Source organism: Cherax quadricarinatus, chromosome 100 (genome assembly GCF_038502225.1).
Source record: "Cherax quadricarinatus isolate ZL_2023a chromosome 100, ASM3850222v1, whole genome shotgun sequence".
Lineage (NCBI taxonomy): Eukaryota > Metazoa > Arthropoda > Malacostraca > Decapoda > Parastacidae > Cherax > Cherax quadricarinatus.
Genome location: NC_091391.1, coordinates 2137647 through 2158960, shown reverse-complemented (window position 1 = coordinate 2158960; position 21314 = coordinate 2137647). Strand labels below are relative to the sequence as shown.

General features: G+C 39.6%; 2 protein-coding genes across 10 annotated transcripts in view; one reads left to right on the top strand and one right to left on the bottom strand.

The window, feature by feature from the left end:
• Nucleotides 1-19946, top strand: part of LOC128704677 (transient receptor potential cation channel subfamily A member 1 homolog) — a 160472-nt gene extending 140526 nt beyond the window's left edge. For 8 of the 9 annotated variants that reach the window (XM_070079576.1, XM_070079582.1, XM_070079579.1 and 5 more), the window contains 2 exons: nt 4704-4736; nt 19378-19946. In XM_070079576.1, the coding sequence (XP_069935677.1) occupies nt 4704-4736; nt 19378-19548 (204 nt within the window). In that variant the 3' untranslated portion in view covers nt 19549-19946. The remainder of the gene's footprint in view (nt 1-4703; nt 4737-19377) is intronic. The other variant, XM_070079577.1, reaches the window with a different exon arrangement.
• LOC128704676 (persulfide dioxygenase ETHE1, mitochondrial) overlaps nt 19947-21314 on the bottom strand; it is a 40525-nt gene continuing 39157 nt past the window's right edge. The window contains exon 7 of the mRNA XM_053799825.2: nt 19947-21282. Coding sequence (XP_053655800.1) covers nt 21203-21282 — 80 coding nt within the window. The 3' untranslated portion in view covers nt 19947-21202. The remainder of the gene's footprint in view (nt 21283-21314) is intronic.

Here is a 21314-nt window from a genome sequence, read left to right as displayed (position 1 = left end):
CCAAGTTATTTATTTACTTGATTTTTATATCATATTCAACTTACAACATTTTCGAATTATGACGGTGCATTGGAATGTATCTGGAAAGACAGTTAAAGAAGAAGTGATGGTGTCTGCTCCTTTCAGCAACCCAGTCTGGGTGTGACACAGCTATTGTCTAGCAAATTTTGTTTTTTAACCCTTTCAGGGTCCGTCCCGTAGATCTACGGCTGGTCGGCGAGTGTCCAAACCGTAGATCTACGCCAAAATTCTAGCGCCGTCAAATTTAGCGCGAAAGCGCTCATAGGCCTACATATGAGAGAATGGGTCTGTGCCGTGGGTGTGCGCCATAAACAAAAAATCTAGGCGCCTGCATAGCATTGTGGGAACGCCGGCTCAGTCACCCTTGTTCACCATGCCTCGTTGCAAGTCAGCTCTCACTCCCCGGAAAATTGGGACTCTCCTCTTCCTGTCTGATAGTTCTGACACTGATGGAAGTGGAAATGAAGACGAATTCTACGGCTTTGATAAGTTAGTGACTGAAAATAATGACCAGGATATCGATAATAGTGCAGAAAACCCCGACGATCCTCGACCTTCTACCTCTGGTGTGGGCACTCGTGACTCACGGTCGGGTGTTCCTAAACGTAAGAGAAAACTATTATTTTCCCGTGGCCTGGCCTCTGACTTCAGTAATGACGATGATTCCGACGTGGATTGTGATTTTATTGCGCTCGACTATCATTCGAGTAGTGATAGTGAGGAAACATATTTACCAGTGAAGCGTCGGTATGTTCGCCGCCGCATGTGCTCGGGTAGTGTACCCTATGCTGTGCCCAGGGGACGGAGTACATCCCGGAGTACATCCCGTGGCCCTACACCCGTTTTAGGTAGTGATAGTGAGGATGATGTGGCTACACTTGGCATGGATGGGCCACAGACATCAGTGGATGGTGTTAGTGGGGCTGGTGGTGGTAGTGGCACCGCCATGCGTGACTCGCTGTGCCACGCGGGGACCCACGCTGCTGACTCGTCAGTTCAAGGACAAAGCGGAGCGTCACCCACCAGCCCGCCACAACCACCCGTACAACCAGCCTATGATGTCCAGTATCCACCAGCAAATCGTATCTGGGATTGGCAGCAAAATCCCAATTTTGTTCCCAGCCCTCCCCACTTTGATGACTCTCAAAGTGGAATTCTACCTACCTGTCCCCTTGGAACCACGGCCAATGAACTGGAATTCTTTGAATTATTCTTTGACCAGCCATTGATGGAAATTATTGTCAGGGAAAGTAATAAGTATTTTCATTACACCATGGCAAATACGATCTTATCACCACAGTCAAGACTACACAGGTGGAAAGAGACCACTGTTGCAGAAATGTATTTGCTTTTTGCAACAATAATGCTTATGCCTCACGTCTATAAGCATAATATAAAAGCATACTGGTCCACAGATCGGCTAATTTGTACCCCATCCTTCAGTGAAATAATACCAGTGAACAGGTTTATCTTACTGTTACGTATGTTGCACTTCTCTGACAAAACCAGGCCTGACAGAAGTGACAGGTTATACAAGATTAGAAATGTTTTCATGTATCTCAAACAAAAGTTCAGGATATACTTTTATCCATTCAAGAATCTTGTAATTGACGAGTCTTTGATTTTGTTCAAAGGTAGACTGTCATTCAAGCAGTATATACCGAGCAAGAGGAACCGCTTTGGTATAAAATTGTTTGTACTCTGTGATTGTGACAGTGGCCTGGTGTTGGATATTGTTGTATACACGGGTAGTAAAACATTGAAAGATACCAAGATGTTATTGGGTATATCAGGTGACGTAGTGAGAAACATGATGGCACCTTATCTTGGTAAGGGCCATACATTATATACCGATAACTGGTACACAAGCCCATTACTCAGTGATTTCATGCGAGTGAACAAGACAGATGTGTGTGGCACAGTGGGTTCTAATCGTAAACATATGCCCAGGCTCAATGCAGGTGTTCGTGGTGATGACGTGCAGGTGTTTACTGCCAATGACATCATGGCATTACGGTGGCATGACAAACGAGATGTCACATTGTTGACAACCATTCACCGTAATGAAATGCAAGACAGTGGCAAAGTTGATCGAGTGACTAATGAACGTATTCGAAAACCAGTGACAGTGATTGATTATACACAAAACATGCGCTTGGTTGACAAGTGTGACATGCAGATTGGTTTTGTTGACTGTGTTCGTAAGAGTTACAAGTGGTACATGAAACTTTTCTTCCATCTCATGGACATTTCAATGCTGAATGCATATAATATGTACCAAATAAAGACTGGTAACAGACCACCGTATGGTGAATTTTGTTTGTCTGTTGTCAGACAACTCATAATGAAGTACCAGGTAACAACACCTGCAATACAACATGGTCCTCGAATTCATCACAATATACCCAAGCGTTTGAGGAGAGAAGGTGATCATTTCATAATACAGCTTCCTTCAACTCAAAAGAAATTTGCTCAGAAGAGATGCATTGTCTGTGCACAAACAAAACGACGGTAACAAAGACGCAAAGACATTCGGTTTATGTGTGAGGAATGTAAGGTGCCTCTGTGCATGGTGCCTTGTTTCAAGGAGTTCCACAAGCTCCAGCAGTTCTAAAACCATGTCCAGTGATTGTAAATATGTAAATATATGATAGAACATTAGTATTATACAATATTTGTGCATGTTTATTGTAATAAACAACAGTGGTAAACAATAATATGATAATAACTTTAGTGCGGTTATTGTGTTCAATACAGTGAGTATATATATATCAATTATATACAGTATTGGTCTCTCAGGCCCCAAATGTTAGTAGGAATAGAAAAAAATTGGAAAAGAAAAGAAAAAACAACTAAAACAACAAAATAATATAATACGCGTATGTGGAATTCGTCGATGTTGCCGCCACCACATCATTTTCTACAAAATTCTTCGCACTGTATCTCGGTAAGTACTGATCAGATTCTAATTTTTTTTGTTTTATTACCTTCACAAAAATATGCTCTTTAATTCTGTAAGAAAAAATAATCTTTTTTTTTTTTCAAAATTTCTTGGACACTGGTGCATGACTTCAGATTTTGGCCTTGGACCCTGAAAGGGTTAAATACTAGACATGTCCCACCAAGGTTGGGTGACCTGAAAAATAGAGAAGATGCATTCACAGTTATCCTCTCAATCACTGCCTTTCCAGAAGTGCACTGACATCACAGGTCGCATGACCCTCAAAATAGCAACATCTTCACCCCTACAGAGTGCAGGCATTGTATGTTCCATCACCAGTACTCAAGTTCTGTATCTCATATACAATAGATATTTTGTTTTCAAAGTAGACGCATACCACATTGCAAGGATGGAGTAGCAGTGTGTTAGATGCAGTGAAACGCCTTCAGATGCTTGAAGTACTGCGTGTAGTATATACGTATATTGCCCTTTTTAGGTAGAATTAGCAATTTGCATTGATAAACATATCTCTCTCTCAACACACCGGCCGTATCCCACCGAGGCAGGGTGGCCCAAAAGGAAAAATGAAAGTTTCTCCTTTTACATTTAGTAATATATACAGGAGAAGGGGTTACTAGCCCCTTGCTCCCATAAACATATATAAACAGTAATAATAATTTTGTTTAACGATGTACACAAATACAAAACAAAAGCCCGTAATAAGGACGGCATTTCAGGCAAACTAAGACTACTTAATACAAGAAAACTAAATAGTTCGAGTTCTTTGCACTTAAGAATCTAGTAAAAGGTAATGACAACACGTTAAAAATAATAGACACAAATTAGATTAAAAAAAATCACTAAAATTATAAACTGTAATTGACAAGTTGACATTGGTTGACTGGTAGTTTATAGAATTACAATAAAAGATTAATTTTCAATTAAAGATTTGTAAATAAAAATGTTAATTGACAAGCTAGACATAATAAAAAGATAATTATTGAAATTACAATAATCTTATGGTAATCCTGCCCAACCTATCTTTGATCACCCTAAGTTTATTCACTAATTTAACATCAGTGAAATATGTCAATTTTATTATCACAACTCCGTGGAATTATGGCAATAAATATACATGACATGTTTGGCAAAATAATCATTGCTTTGAACTAAGATTACCTATAAAAGCACGGCATCCACACCAGATGTATATTTCTCAACATGTATGTATATGTATATACAGTACACCGAGAGGATTTAAAGTACCTTTAATGTTAGAGATTATACTACCGTATTTTACGGCATACAAGATGCTCTGGTGTCAAGGACACCTTCCCAATTCTGATTGGCTAAATTTTGGAAAAAAAAATATATAACATTACTTTGGCCTCCAAGATGGTACGTAAATTTGAGACATTTTGGGAAAAAATTAGTCTTCAGTACCATAAAATACAGTGGTAACTCGAGTTACGAACTTAATTTGTTCCAGAAGGTTGTTCGAGTGCCGATACCAAACGAATTTGTTCCCATAAGGAATAATGTAAATTAGATTAGTCCATTTCCGACCCCCAAAAATACACTTAAATAATTGTTCAAGCTGGGAGCCGTTCCAAACTTGAGGTGCCATTGTATTTAGATTGTTGCAATAACGATCCTCATTTAGGTTATAATCCATGAACCTAACAAGCTAGTAGTACTATAGAAGAGTAAATATTGATAAAAATTTTGTGATGAGCCGCAGGCTGGGATTAAGGAATACCTGAAGACTCATCTGGTGAGTTATTTTACGAGTGACTGTGTACCTCCTGGTCCGTCAGTAATTACACCTTTTAGCACATCCTAACTTGCAGTGCTTGGTTATGATTATTATAATAATGTAAATAATTATGCATTGTGGTTTGAATTGAATTTTTAAAATCTTGAATTTCTTGTTTACTAATAAACATTCACTGAAATTTTCTTCAGTGCATAGAGTTGCAGCAAAAATCTGTTTCATTATGTTATGAGTTCATGTTTGAGCTCAGAATCTCACATTGGATGCTTAAAATGATAGGCAAGATAAGCTTTCATTTGGATTTTTAACCCTGAAGGGTTAGCCTTAAGAAAGGCTAACCCTCGATGATGCACTGCCTAAGAAAGGCAGTGCATCATCGAGGACTGTCTTATTTCCATTGGGGTCCTCAATCTTGTCCCCTAGGATGTGACCCACACCAGTCAACTAACACCCGGGTACCTACTTGCTGCTAGGTGAACAGGACAACAATTGTAAGGAAACACGTCGAAATGTTTTTACCCTGCTGGGAATCGAACCCGTGCCCTCCGTGTGTGCAGCGAGAGCTTTGCCAGCCAGGCAAATCAAGTTTATTCTCTATAAGGATTACAATGCTGAGTTTACAGAATTTGGATATTGTGTGGTTTACATGTTTAAAATACTAATTACAGAGTGGGCCACTAGAACACCTAGCATGGCTAGGCATTTTGGGCAGACTTAGATTAATTCTTAACTTTAAAATATTACAAATTATGAGGTAAGTTGGTATTATGGCTAAGTGACTAAATACTAGTTTGTGAGTTTAGCAATGTGAATGCTTTTGTTTTGGTTTTTTGGATTATACAAAAATTTAAGTTTTTCTGAACTATATATATGGTCCTAGCAGCATCAGGACTTGAGTGTGAGAAATCTGAAGAGTGCTGTTCTATATATCATGTGTGCGCTTGTACTTACCTGTTTCTGAAGAAGCTTCAACTCTGACTTATCCTATGAACATTAACATCCATTCTTGCAAATTTGTATTCTATTATAGACTGCCCTCTCTAGTGCATCCCATATACCCACTGCTTACATTTCCACTATTACCTTTTCTACTACTTCCTTATAGCATATATTTTGTGATATATGCTTTTTTTTTTTTTTCTCCAAGGGGAAGTGGAACAGAATTCTTCCTCAAAAGCCATGCACATCATAAGAGGCGACTAAAATGCCAGGAGCAAGGGGCTAGTAACCCCTTCTGTATACATAACTAAAGTTAAAAAGAGAAACTGCTTTTCTTTTTGAGTCACCCTGCCTTGGTGGGATACAGCTGGTTTGTTGAAAAAAGATGTGCTTTTTTGGCTAATGCAGACTATTTCTCAAATTCTGAAAGCCTCTGGGTACAGTGGACCCCCGGTTAACGATTTTAATCCGTGCAAGAGGGCTCATCGTTATGCGAAATAATCGTTATGCGAATTAATTTTCCCCATAAGAAATAATGGAAATAAAATTAATCCGTGCAAGACGCCCAAAAGTATGAAAAAAAATTTTTTTTACCACATGAAATGTTAATTTTAATACACACAAACTGAAAAAGGCATGCACAATTACATGACACTTACTTTTATTGAAGATCTGGTGATGATTGATGGGATGGGAGGAGGGGAGAGCATTATCTTCTTACTGTTTAGAAGGGGAATCCCCTTCCATTAGGACTTGAGGTAGCAAGTCCTTTTCTGGGGTTACTTCCCTTCTTCTTTTAATGCCACTAGGACCAGCTTCAGAGTCACTGGACCTCTGTCGCACAACAAATCTGTCCATAGAGCTCTGTACCTCCCGTTTCTTCAAGACTTTCCTAAAATGGGCCATAACATTGTCATTGAAATAGTCACAAGCACGGCTTGCAACAGCTGTGTCAGGGTGATTTTCATCTATAAAGGTTTGCAGTTCAAACCACTCTGCACACATTTCCTTAATCTTTGAAGTAGGCACAATGGATTCCACAACTGGCATAGGCTTCTCAGGGTTAGCCCCAAACCCTTCAAAATCTTTCTTAATTTCCATACTAATTCTCACCCTTTTTACCACAGGGTTGGCACTAGAAGCTTTCTTGGGGCCCATGGTCACTTATTTTCCAGAAACACCACCGAAAACACTGTAATAATACGAAATATTCCGAGTGTATGCTTGGATGTTACCGCGGAGGCTGGCTGGTAAACAATGGGACGGCCGGCACATGTGAGGGCACATTGGACGCGTCTCGGACGAAAATCGGTATGCGGGTTTTTAATCGGTATGCGGGGCAAAAATTTTGCGATAAAAGTAATCGTTATGCGGAAAAATCGCTATGCGATGCCATCGTTATGCGGGGGTCCACTGTATTTTAAATTCCAATAATGTACGTAATTATATTTTTAAAGACTTACAGGCCTATTAATTTGATAAACTTTTAAGATTTTTGGTAAGTAGCAGAATTTAGCGAAGTACTTCATATACGTGTTCAGCAGAAGTTTGTGGTTACAGGAAAGTGGGTGCAGGAGGGAAGAGGAGCGATTGGTGGAATGATGATGTAAAGAGAGTAGTAAGGGAGAAAAAGTTAGCATATGAGAAGTTTTTACAAAGTAGAAGTGATGCAAGGAGGGAAGAGTATATGGAGAAAAAGAGAGAGGTTAACCCTTTGACTGTTTCAGGCCCCTCTCTGAAACTGTCATTCTATGTCGCTCAATTTTTGAAAAAAAAAAAAATTATTTTTTCTTATGAAATGATAGAGAACCTTTTCCCGATGGTAATGACACCAAAAGTTCGAAATTTGGTCGAAAACTCGTGGAATTATGCTCCCGCGAAGTTAGCGGTCTCGGCGACATATGCGTATCGGCGATTTCGCCGACTTTGAGCCCAATTTTCAGCCAATTCCATTGTTCCAGTTGACCAAACTCATAGCTATTTCTTTAGAACTCCATTTTATCTATCAGCTGAGTACAAGAAACCTCCCATTTACTAATTTGGACTACCCAATATGGTGGTCAGAAATTGGCAATTTGGCCAATTTCACGCAAAATAAAAAAGATGCCAATTTCAAAATAGGGTCCAGAATAAACAAGGTAGACATTCGTGGCACTAAAATAACATATGCTCTGTTCATTAGTCACATCTCTAGGCCCCTCTTATATTATTATTGCTTTCTATTTTGATTTTTTATTCATACAAAAAAATACAAAATTTACTGTTATGCAGACGACTGCATTATTGTAAAAATGGTATAAATAATATCAGTGCACTAGTGAAAGAATATTAGACTCCCCAGTTGGCGTGTATTGGACGTGTGGTGTGATTTATGTACTCTTGAACATTGGTAAAAATCGAACATTTCCGCTACTTTGAGCTCAGTTTCAAGGTCGTTTTCATCGTAAAAGTAATGAAAATCATCTCTATTTCTGTAATATGTTTTCCATTTTATCACCTAAGACCATGAAAACGCGAATACAACGATAAATACTATACGAAAATACACCTCAAAGTCGGCGTTTTATTCCAAAAAAACGATCAGTTTTTTTTTTCTCATTACGCAATGTGTGCTGCAGGATTTTTTTTATGTGGTGCACACTGACCACACAGACCCATTCTCTCACATGTGGGCCTACCAGCTTTCTCCCACTTGATTTGAAGCCGCTAGAATTATTGAGTATATATACGTCAGAAACATTGGCTCGTAAGACGTATTTATACGTCGAAAACAGTCAAAGGGTTAAGAGAGTGGTGAAGCAATGTTAAAAGAGAGCAAATGAGAGAGTGGGTGAGATGTTATCAACAAATTTTGTTGAAAATAAGAAAAAGATTTGGAGTGAGATTAACAAGTTAAGGAAGCCTAGAGAACAAATGGATTTGTCAGTTAAAAATAGGAGAGGAGAGTTATTAAATGGAGAGTTAGAGGTATTGGGAAGATGGAGGGAATATTTTGAGGAATTGTTAAATGTTGATGAAGACAGGGAAGCTGTGATTTCGTGTATAGGGCAAGGAGGAATAACATTTTGTAGGAGTGTGGGAGAAGTTCGTGAGGCAGTAGGTAAAATGAAAGGGGGTAAGGCAGCCGGGATTGATGGGATAAAGATAGAAATGTTAAAAGCAGGTGGGGATATAGTTTTGGAGTGGTTGGTGCAATTATTTAATAAATGTATGGAAGAGGGTAAGGTACCTAGGGATTGGCAGAGAGCATGCATAGTTCCTTTGTATAAAGGCAAAGGGGACAAAAGAGAGTGCAAAAATTATAGGGGGATAAGTCTGTTGAGTATACCTGGTAAAGTGTATGGTAGAGTTATTATTGAAAGAATTAAGAGTAAGACAGAGAATAGGATAGCAGATGAACAAGGAGGCTTTAGGAAAGGTAGGGGGTGTGTGGACAGGTGTTTACAGTGAAACATATAAGTGAACAGTATTTAGATAAGGCTAAAAAGGTCTTTGTGGCATTTATGGATTTGGAAAAGGCATATGACAGGGTGGATAGGGGGGCAATGTGGCAGATGTTGCAGGTGTATGGTGTAGGAGGTAGGTTACTGAAAGCAGTGAAGAGTTTTTATGAGGATAGTGAGGCTCAAGTTATAGTATGTAGGAAAGAGGGAAATTATTTCCCAGTAAAAGTAGGCCTTAGACAAGGATGTGTGATGTCACCGTGGTTGTTTAATATATTTATAGATGGGGTTGTAAGAGAAGTAAATGTGAGGGTCTTGGCAAGAGGCGTGGAGTTAAAAGATAAAGAATCACACAAAGTGGGAGTTGTCACAGTTGCTCTTTGCTGATGGCACTGTGCTCTTGGGAGATTCTGAAGAGAAGTTGCAGAGGTTGGTGGATGAATTTGGTAGGGTGTGCAAAAGAAGAAAATTAAAAGTGAATACAGGAAAGAGTAAGGTTATGAGGATAACAAAAAGATTAGGTGATGAAAGATTGGATATCAGATTGGAGGGAGAGAGTATGGAGGAGGTGAATGTATTCAGATATTTGGGAGTGGACGTGTCAGCGGATGGGTCTATGAAAGATGAGGTGAATCATAGAATTGATGAGGGGAAAAGGGTGAGTGGTGCACTTAGGAGTTTGTGGAGACAAAGAACTTTGTCCTTGGAGGCAAAGAGGGGAATGCATGAGAGTATAGTTTTACCAACGCTCTTATATGGGTGTGAAGCATGGGTGATGAATGTTGCAGCGAGGAGAAGGCTGGAGGCAGTGGAGATGTCATGTTTGAGGGCAATGTGTGGTGTGAATATAATGCAGAGAATTCGTAGTTTGGAAGTTAGGAGGAGGTGCGGGATTACCAAAACTGTTGTCCAGAGGGCTGAGGAAGGGTTGTTGAGGTGGTTCGGACATGTAGAGAGAATGGAGCGAAACAGAATGACTTCAAGAGTGTATCAGTCTGTAGTGGAAGGAAGGCGGGGTAGGGGTCGGCCTAGGAAAGGTTGGAGGGAGGGGGTAAAGGAGGTTTTGTGTGCGAGGGGCTTGGACTTCCAGCAGGCATGCGTGAGCATGTTTGATAGGAGTGAATGGAGACAAATGGTTTTTAATACTTGACGTGCTGTTGGAGTGTGAGCAAAGTAACATTTATGAAGGGATTCAGGAAAACCGGCAGGCCGGACTTGAGTCCTGGAGATGGGAAGTACAGTGCCTGCACTCTGAAGGAGGGGTGTTAATGTTGCAGTTTAAAAACTGTAGTGTAAAGCACCCTTCTGGCAAGACAGTGATGGAGTGAATGATGGTGAAAGTTTTTCTTTTTCGGGCCACCCTGCCTTGGTGGGAATCGGCCAGTGTGATAATAAAAAAAAAAATGATACCCATATTGAATTTTATATGTATTAATTTTAGTTTAAAAATAGTTGGTAAGACTAGATTGCTCATTCGAGTTAGATTTATATTATCACTGCACAATAATGTTAGCAATAGCTAATAATGGAGTTAAAAACTAACCCACAATGTGGAGAACAAACTTTAGGTAACATTTCAGTCTGTCCCAGACCATTATTAAGTCCTGTTAGGTTACTGCTACTACAACAATAGTTTGGCATTATTTATGCAATGGCAGATCTACATCTTTGGGGCCCTGATGCTTGAACTGTTATGGGGGCCCCTTGGCAACCCCCTTCATACAGTAGACCCAAAATTTTTAAGCAATCTGGATAAAAATCACTTCTGGGGCCCCTCTGGGATTAGGGGCCCTGAAGGTTAAGCTTCATTACTTTCATGGTAGGTCTGCCCCCGTGTTTACAAGTCGTTAAACCTGCTCAACAGAATTCTTCAGTTGAAATACTGGAGAAAACATACAGTAAACAGGGAAGAGGTAAATATATAATCAGTCTCTCAACCTTACAGAATTATATGCAGATGACAGTAGATAATATAATCAGTTCCTCAGCCTAGGAGTAGGTGTTCTATACTATAATCCTGATGAATCTGAAGTGCAGGCAGGAAAAGTGATGCTTGTATACTGGAGTAATTGTAGGCATTATCACAGGTAGATCTACCTATGACAATGCCTTCAACTGCTGCACCTCATCTGACCAGTATACAAGTGTCAGTCTCCCTCCCTGTGACTTGGATTCATCAAGACGATAGTACAGAATACCTGCTCCTAGACTGTGGGACCGATGACTAACTATAGCCTTTCATTTATTTTCCCGTTTCATATTGATAGCGCCTCTGGTTGGGAAAACTATGGAAAAAATAGTTACTTACACGTACATTTAGTTAATTCATCAACTTGCCAGTTTTCCATACAATTGACAGATAAGTGGTGTAGCCAGTGGCTAACGCATCGGTCTGGAGTTTTAAGACTATGATCGCGGGTTCTAACCCGCGATCATAGTCTTATTAGTACCAAAGTTTGACCTACATAACGCTTTATCAGGTATATAGAATATCACAACTAGCAACATGTATATATAGTACTCAGAAGTAGTGGAGACAATGCTGGGAGAAGTTGAAATGTCCTATCTGGTGTGAGGTGACCTGTCAGGTAATGTCCAGCTGAGGTCAGGTAACTGGATGTGGTCTTCATCCTGGCAATTTTTGTTTCATTATATTTTTAGCTATGTTTTATTAAAATGTACATGCTTCTGTTCTGTGTGATGGTATTTTAAGCAAATATAGCCACTGATTCAAGACATTTGTCTGTTGCTTTTCTGATTCTAGAGATGTGCCTGTGTGCTGTGTACCACGTTGCATTCTGTGTCATGTATCCTACTGGCAAATTTTTGTTTTTGTAGTTTAGTATCTAAGTCCCTTGATGTTTTCTATACACACACAATCGCATCTTCCACAAGGGATACTGTATAACACTGCTGTGACTTACTTTATCAGGATGGGAGAGTCCTGGCAATTTCTTAAATAGTTGGTGATAAATATTACTACAATGTCATCTGTACACAAATAACCCACAAGTCGGACCAAAATTTCGTCATAAGCTCCTCTCTTCTATGTGCGGGTTATTTGTGTATTGTTCCAGTCACGGTATTGTGCATTTTTTTTGTTTAGTGTCATCTGTACATAGAATAGGGGCAACAGAAGTCACTTTCTGTCCAGTGGGCGAGATCAGCCTGGAATTAATGATAGTATTTTCACTGGGATTTGAAAACTGTTTTACAAAACTTGAAAGCAGGAACAGTTCTGTGTATTCTTGTTCAAACACGTGTTCACTGCTATATATCGTGAGGACACTATAAAAGAAACTAATTATCACCTCTGTTCTGAGGTCATTAGATTAGTAATGGAGAAGACTGTTTACATTTGTTAGCATCATGTAGACTTTGTACTTGGTGTCATTATCCCTAAGAACAGAATAGGGTCAGTCATTCTGGTACTCTTCCAAGGTGGACTATAGAGAGGATCTCGCTTTGTTGAGTTGTTCCTGAAATTATGGAAGTTGAAATGTCTGGGTACTATCACCAAGATATTTTTGACACTTGTTAATCATGTAATGTGGTGAGGAATTTTGTTGAAGAGGTCTTCACATATTCAAGGTAGAAGTTGGCCAGTCATGTGCTGGGAAGAGCCCATGGCCATCTCAGATTTCTGCTTGTAGAACCTGTCTTCATGTGACAACACACATACTCACAGTTCAGTAAGAGTAATTAAATCCTGCATGGGTATGGAGAGTTCACCACCACTGAAGAAGTGTTGCCGAGGTAGGTGATTACGTGCGCAGTGGAGGCTTCAGTAAATAAGGTAGTAAGGCGACATCCAGGCTGGCCAGTTTTTTTTTTTTTTTATTCTTGATGGTGTCCAGACATGTGAGATCACCTGAGTGTTTCAGGTGTAATGAACTAATTGTGCCTGAGTTCAAGAGATGCTTGGCCTATCAGAGCTAATAATGTGAAGAGGACTGACAATTCCAGGAAGTGGAGCGGCATAATGGTATATTTTGTTTGCAGGTTTTGAGCAACTCATTGATGCATGTTGGTCTGTGATTGGATACTCTCTAGGATATCCCTGTGATATCCTTGAGTATCTGTTGAGGTCTGGAAGATTTTAGTGTCTTTTTGAAGATTTTGTTCCATTGTAGTCTCTTAATTGTCAGCTTCCCAAGCAAATCCTGTATCTTCATGATATACTGCTGCTGCTGAAGTGGTGATACATAGCAGCAATTATCAAGAGAAGAGGCAGGACTTGCTTGAGATCCTGATAACTACAAGACTACCAGGGAACACGACCTACAAGACTACCAGGGAACACGACCTACAAGACTACCAGGGAACAGTCTTCAAAAAGATGACAAAACATTCCTCATCACCAGGAAAGTAGGTTTGTTACTGTCTGCCTTCCAATTCCGGAGCTGCAGACATCTTTGGGTTACCCAAAACCCACAAACCAAATACACCTACCATCCGACTTATGACCTGTTCGACTTACGACCACTCGACTTACGACCGTGTTTTTTATGCCAAATTTCTGGGAAGTAAACATGTGTTTGTGTTGTACACAGTGTTTATCCTAAACCTTACAGTATAAAATACAGTACTAACAGCATAAAAAGTAAAGTAAAACATGAAATACCAAAATAAAACAATAAAATACAGTGGACCCCCGCATAACGATTACCTCCGAATGCGACCAATTATGCAAGTGTATTTATGTAAGTGCGTTTGTACTTGTATGTTTGGGGGTCTGAAATGGACTAATCTACTTCACAATATTCCTTATGGGAACAAATTCGGTCAGTACTGGTACCTGAACATACTTCTGGAGTGAAAAAATATCGTTAACCGGGGGTCCACTGTAGTCATTACAAAAATGTGATGTTGATATTCAGTAGTAAAGTTCGACTTACGACCGGTTTCTCGGAGCCGAACTCGGTCGTAAGTCGGATGGTAGGTGTATACCATTATGCTCCATCACCTGGTATTGGCAGTGCTCTCTGCATATTATCAAGTTTTCTGGCCAAAATCTCTTAAACCTAAGCACAATCGGTTCCTTGCACCTCAAAACGCTGATTTCACACATCTGAACACCAACACCAAGAACGTGAAGCTCACCAGCCTGAGCATCACCTTCATTTTATCAAATCTCCATTGACCGAGTAATTTCCTCTGCAACACCACCCTCACTGGCATTGAACTTCCCATACCCACACAAGATGTCATCAGTCTAGCTGAACAGTGTATGACTTTCAACCTGTTTTCTCGTGAGGATGGCCATGGGTTCTCTCAGTGCATTACTCGTTGGTATCTACCTTGAGCGTCTGGAGAGACCGGTTTTACACTCATTCCCTGCCATACTGCATAGTTAGGATACATCAATATTGTCTTGGTCAAAGTACCCAGAAGTTTCAACTTTTGTAGTTTCAGGGAATAACTCAACCAAGTCTAACCCTCTATACAGTTCACCTTGGAAAAGGAACAAAATACGTAACTACCTATTCTCAATGTTCGTATCATGGATATTGACACTCAAGTACAAAGTCTACAGGAAGCTAACAAAAATGATCTTGTAAAGTAAAAGGACACAAGTACAACTAATGTGACATTTTATTGTGGCAACGTTTCACTCTCCAGGAGCTTTGCCAAGCTGTTAAAAACAATACATGGACACAGAGGGTATATATAGGCTTAGAGTGAGGTGTAATACTAGTGCTAGTGTTACTACTACTACTACTATACCCTCTGCGTCCATGTACTGTTTGTAACGGCTTGACAAAGCTCCTGGAGAGCGAAACGTTGCCACAATAAAATGTCACATTAGTTGTACTTGTGTCCTTTTACTTTACATATTGTCGGCAATTCTACCAACATTCATACAAAAACGATCTTTACTACTACTCTCATTGTGACCTCAGAACAAAGAAATGGGTGATAACAGGTTTCTAAGTGCCCTCAATATCTGTAGCACTGAATACCAAGAATAAAAATACAATCTTTTTGGCTTTTAAATTTCCTAAACACATTATCATTGTGGTAGGGGACTTGAATGCTAAAGTAGGAGAAACTTTTAGAGAGGGTGTGGTAGGTAAGTTTGGGGTGCCAGGTGTAAATGATAATGGGAGCCCTTTGATTGAACTTTGTATAGAAAGGGGTTTAGTTATAGGTAATACATATTTTAAGAAAAAGAGGATAAATAAGTATACACGATATGATGTAGGGCGAAATGACAGTAGTTTGTTGGATTATGTATTGGTAGATAAAAGACTGTTGAGTAGACTTCAGGATGTACATGTTTATAGAGGGGCCACAGATATATCAGATCACTTTCTAGTTGTAGCTACACTGAGAGTAAAAGGTAGATGGGATACAAGGAGAATAGAAGCATCAGGGAAGAGAGAGGTGAAGGTTTATAAACTAAAAGAGGAGGCAGTTAGGGTAAGATATAAACAGCTATTGGAGGATAGATGGGCTAATGAGAGCATAGGCAATGGGGTCGAAGAGGTATGGGGTAGGTTTAAAAATGTAGTGTTAGAGTGTTCAGCAGAAGTTTGTGGTTACAGGAAAGTGGGTGCAGGAGGGAAGAGGAGCGATTGGTGGAATGATGATGTAAAGAGAGTAGTAAGGGAGAAAAAGTTAGCATATGAGAAGTTTTTACAAAGTAGAAGTGATGCAAGGAGGGAAGAGTATATGGAGAAAAAGAGAGAAGTTAAGAGAGTGGTGAAGCAATGTAAAAAGAGAGCAAATGAGAGAGTGGCTGAGATGTTATCAACAAATTTTGTTGAAAATAAGAAAAAGTTTTGGAGTGAGATTAACAAGTTAAGAAAGCCTAGAGAACAAATGGATTTGTCAGTTAAAAATAGGAGAGGAGAGTTATTAAATGGAGAGTTAGAGGTATTGGGAAGATGGAAGGAATATTTTGAGGAATTGTTAAATGTTGATGAAGATAGGGAAGCTGTGATTTCGTGTATAGGGCAAGGAGGAATAACATCTTGTAGGAGTGAGGAAGAGCCAGTTGTGAGTGTGGGGGAAGTTCGTGAGGCAGTAGGTAAAATGAAAGGGGGTAAGGCAGCCGGGATTGATGGGATAAAGATAGAAATGTTAAAAGCAGGTGGGGATATAGTTTTGGAGTGGTTGGTGCAATTATTTAATAAATGTATGGAAGAGGGTAAGGTACCTAGGGATTGGCAGAGAGCATGCATAGTTCCTTTGTATAAAGGCAAAGGGGATAAAAGAGAGTGCAAAAATTATAGGGGGATAAGTCTGTTGAGTGTACCTGGTAAAGTGTATGGTAGAGTTATAATTGAAAGAATTAAGAGGAAGACGGAGAATAGGATAGCAGATGAACAAGGAGGCTTTAGGAAAGGTAGGGGGTGTGTGGACCAGGTGTTTACAGTGAAACATATAAGTGAACAGTATTTAGATAAGGCTAAAGAGGTCTTTGTGGCATTTATGGATTTGGAAAAGGCGTATGACAGGGTGGATAGGGGGGCAATGTGGCAGATGTTGCAAGTGTATGGTGTAGGAGGTAGGTTACTGAAAGCAGTGAAGAGTTTTTACGAGGATAGTGAGGCTCAAGTTAGAGTATGTAGGAAAGAGGGAAATTTTTTCCCAGTAAAAGTAGGCCTTAGACAAGGATGTGTGATGTCACCGTGGTTGTTTAATATATTTATAGATGGGGTTGTAAGAGAAGTAAATGCGAGGGTCTTGGCAAGAGGCGTGGAGTTAAAAGATAAAGAATCACACACAAAGTGGGAGTTGTCACAGCTGCTCTTTGCTGATGACACTGTGCTCTTGGGAGATTCTGAAGAGAAGTTGCAGAGATTGGTGGATGAATTTGGTAGGGTGTGCAAAAGAAGAAAATTAAAGGTGAATACAGGAAAGAGTAAGGTTATGAGGATAACAAAAAGATTAGGTGATGAAAGATTGAATATCAGATTGGAGGGAGAGAGTATGGAGGAGGTGAACGTATTCAGATATTTGGGAGTGGACGTGTCAGCGGATGGGTCTATGAAAGATGAGGTGAATCATAGAATTGATGAGGGAAAAAGAGTGAGTGGTGCACTTAGGAGTCTGTGGAGACAAAGAACTTTGTCCTTGGAGGCAAAGAGGGGAATGTATGAGAGTATAGTTTTACCAACGCTCTTATATGGGTGTGAAGCGTGGGTGATGAATGTTGCAGCGAGGAGAAGGCTGGAGGCAGTGGAGATGTCATGTCTGAGGGCAATGTGTGGTGTGAATATAATGCAGAGAATTCGTAGTTTGGAAGTTAGGAGGAGGTGCGGGATTACCAAAACTGTTGTCCAGAGGGCTGAGGAAGGGTTGTTGAGGTGGTTCGGACATGTAGAGAGAATGGAGCGAAACAGAATGACTTCAAGAGTGTATCAGTCTGTAGTGGAAGGAAGGCGGGGTAGGGGTCGGCCTAGGAAGGGTTGGAGGGAGGGGGTAAAGGAGGTTTTGTGTGCGAGGGGCTTGGACTTCCAGCAGGCATGCGTGAGCGTGTTTGATAGGAGTGAATGGAGACAAATGGTTTTTAATACTTGACGTGCTGTTGAAGTGTGAGCAAGTAACATTTATGAAGGGATTCAGGGAAACCGGCAGGCCGGACTTGAGTCCTGGAGATGGGAAGTACAGTGCCTGCACTCTGAAGGAGGGGTGTTAATGTTGCAGTTTAAAAACTGTAGTGTAAAGCACCCTTCTGGCAAGACAGTGATGGAGTGAATGATGGTGAAAGTTTTTCTTTTTCGGGCCACCCTGCCTTGGTGGGAATCGGCCGGTGTGATAATATTATAATATATTATCATCATCTGCAAGACCAAGGCCTTTAATATATTTTCAAATCCCAGGAGAATATTACACTACCATCAATCACATGTTGATTCTACCACAGGAAAGACAAGGAATTTCATCATCCCTATTCTACATACAGCTCGCAAGAGTAATAATACCTACCACAAAAACTAGCAAAGAAATCGCCAGGACATACCACCCTGCTAATAAGTCACAGTAGGGATGTATAGTATACCATGTGGGAGATGTAATTGTGTATACATAGGACATATCAAGGGACTTGGGTACTCTGCCACAAAACCACAGATCTGCCAGTAGGACGCACCCCCTCAAGGAAGGTTCCTTGATGTTGGTGAGGGGCTCTTGATTTAGGGAATTGGATCTGTGCTCCAGTTCCCCGAATTAAGCCTGAATGCCTTCCACATCCCCCCCCCCCCAGGCGCTGTTTAATCCTCCGGGTTTAGCGCTTCCCCCTTGATTATAATAATAATAATGCCAGTAGGACGGACGACATAATTCATGTGGTACATGAAACACATCTCAAACTTCAAAACAGGAAAGCAATCAGTAGCTATACATACTTTAACCCGTAAACGGTCCAAACGTATATATACGTTTTTTCAACATTTGAAAGTATGTAAAAAAGTAGATCTTCTTTTTGTTTTTTACATTTGAAAATGTGTAAAAAAAACTTTGATCTACTTTTTTTTTTGTTATATTTGAAAATATGTAATAAAAACAGATCTACTTTTGTAGCACTACACATGTGAACGTAGATCTGCTTGGACCGTTTACGGGTTAACATCACACAAAACAGAGGAAGCTACATTTGAGCTAAACTCATCACTAATTATTCTGAAAAACTATCAGAACATGACCTAATGAACCAGAGCATGTCCAGTGTTGCCCGACCTTACCATGGCAGTGCCTGGCATGTCACCTCACTTACACTGGATGAGACATCTCAGCTTCACCCAGCACCTGTCTCCACTACTTCTCAGCACAATTTATATACAGGAGGACCTCACTTTACAGCATCTCAGTAATACAGCACTTTTCAGTTATATCCATTTTTCATTTATTTAGACTTCCTAAAATAAATGTATTGACCATACACTTTAAGCTAAGTACAAAAATATTTTAAGGTAAATGATAAGTGTACTGTATATGTATTCTTTAGACTGTTCTATTGCTCACTTAATATATGATAGTGTTAACATGTTATCAATCTTTTATATGCATTTGAAAGTGAAAAAAGGCTATGTCTCACTTTACAGCATTAGCCTGGAACCTAACCTGCTGTATAAGCGGGGCCTTCCTGTACAGGCTGCTAGTTTTGATATTATACGTATGTATATTTTTGTTTGCCATGTGTGGCTTAGGTTTAAATTTATCTAGCTGTGGTACTGACTTATTACAAGTGTGTTTAAACACTTTTTTTTGCTAAATTTTGAAATACTGCACTTTCCTTTTGCTTCATTCAGATGAGTGATCAAGAGACGATGCGGCGAAACATGGCACAATTAATGGCAACAGTGGAGGACCTTCGAGCACAAAGTCAACGCCACCGGGCTCTCTTAATTGCTCTCATGAATGTCTGCAACCGTGATAAAGACAGGGAAACCAGTGAACCTGACATTACAAAGTATGTGTGATAACCATTAAGAGGGAAACGTGTATATTAGCCAGAGCTGTGGAGTCGGAGTCTGAAGCAATTCTGGGTTACTGGAGTTGGTAAAACGTAATTAAAGAAGCGAGTAGGAGGTGCCATAAATAAAGGAATCTGAGTTGATTTTATGTACAGACTCCACAACCCTGAAACAGAACTGTACTCTGCTTTTAGATACCCGAGAAAGTTTAAATTACTACTCCCTAAATTACTCTTACTCTGGTCATATATCAAATTGGTTAGTAGTACAAAGCCACAGCTAATTATATAGATTTTTATCTTGCTATATACCTCTTTTTTTTTATCACATTTTTACTATGTCTAAATGAATCTACTGTTATTTTTACTGTTTGAGATATTTGATAAGAAAAACTAACATACTAATATAGTTTCTTTATCCTTTATTTGATATAAATTGTAAGGAATACATACACCTTGAGCGCAAACTAAAATTCAACGGTTATACAAGATTTATAAAATGGTAGTTAATCATTCTTTCAGAAATACATTACCTTTCACCTCAAACAATATTACTATTATACTACTCTAACTTAAATTTACCTTACTACAGTATATGTGCATGGGAATCAACAACAGCAAATCTAAAATGCATTTGAACTAATGTCTTGTTAGAATGAGCTCTCTTAGCTTTCAGACAATGTTTTCCTCACTCATCCACTAATGAAAAGTTTATTAACTCAGAACAAAAAGGGCACAATACTGTGACTGAAACAATACATAAATAACCTGTATATAGGAGAGAAGCTTATGACGACATTTGGCGTGACTTGTAAATGGGCCAAGTCAGACCAAAACATCGTGTGGGTTATCCGAGTATTGTTCCAGTCACAGTTTTGTGCCTTTCTGTTATTTAGGCTTTAGATGAGATTCACACCTGACTGCCTCTCTTTCCCTAGGCACTGTGTGACTCAGCTTTAGCACATCCCATGAATTTAATGTAACAAAGATGAAAAATTGAAACTTGTGCAACATTTGGGAATCTTTACCGAAGAAATGTTTCAACAGCCAGCGACTTCTTCAGTCCAATACTGATAACGGACTGAAGAAGCCACTGACGAGTGGAGGACAGTGGTTGATTCCTGGGAGTTACTGTACCAGTCACTGAAACACCAGATAGTATAAACCCATTTTAACCTGTCCTTCAAGGGGGTTGAATACTGCAGAAGGGCCTTTGATCTAAGGAATTCTAACTACTTTCAATCCTTGGATTTAACCCAAATTCCTCCCAATTCCCAGGTGCTGTATGACCCTTACTAGTCGACCATTTTCCAGCAAGTTCAATAACATTACTTACTGCCTTCTATTCTTTATACTCAAAAATAAGAATTCTACAAAATACAGTAATTTTATTACTAAAAAAAGCAAGTACTAAACCCGTATGTGTCATGGAGCATTTAATGGGATAAATTATAATCATAACTAAGCGCTAAATTCATAAGGGTCATAAAACATGGGATAACTTGTATATAAATGTGCCATAATAATTTAAGTACTACATGATAAAAGCCATGGCTTAACCCTGGGTAAGTACAGCAAATTTCTCTCTCCAAATCAATGTCAGTTTTGTGCCGAGTCAAGAATATTTCCTCTTGTAAATTACCTTATCCTTGCTGCAGCAGTTACTGATCCTTCAGCTTTGCAGCCAAGTCTTCTGGCAGATTGTATAATCCACACACCTTGTTGGCTGGCAGAGACACATCTGGAAGTAGCAATGACGAATATAATCACTTG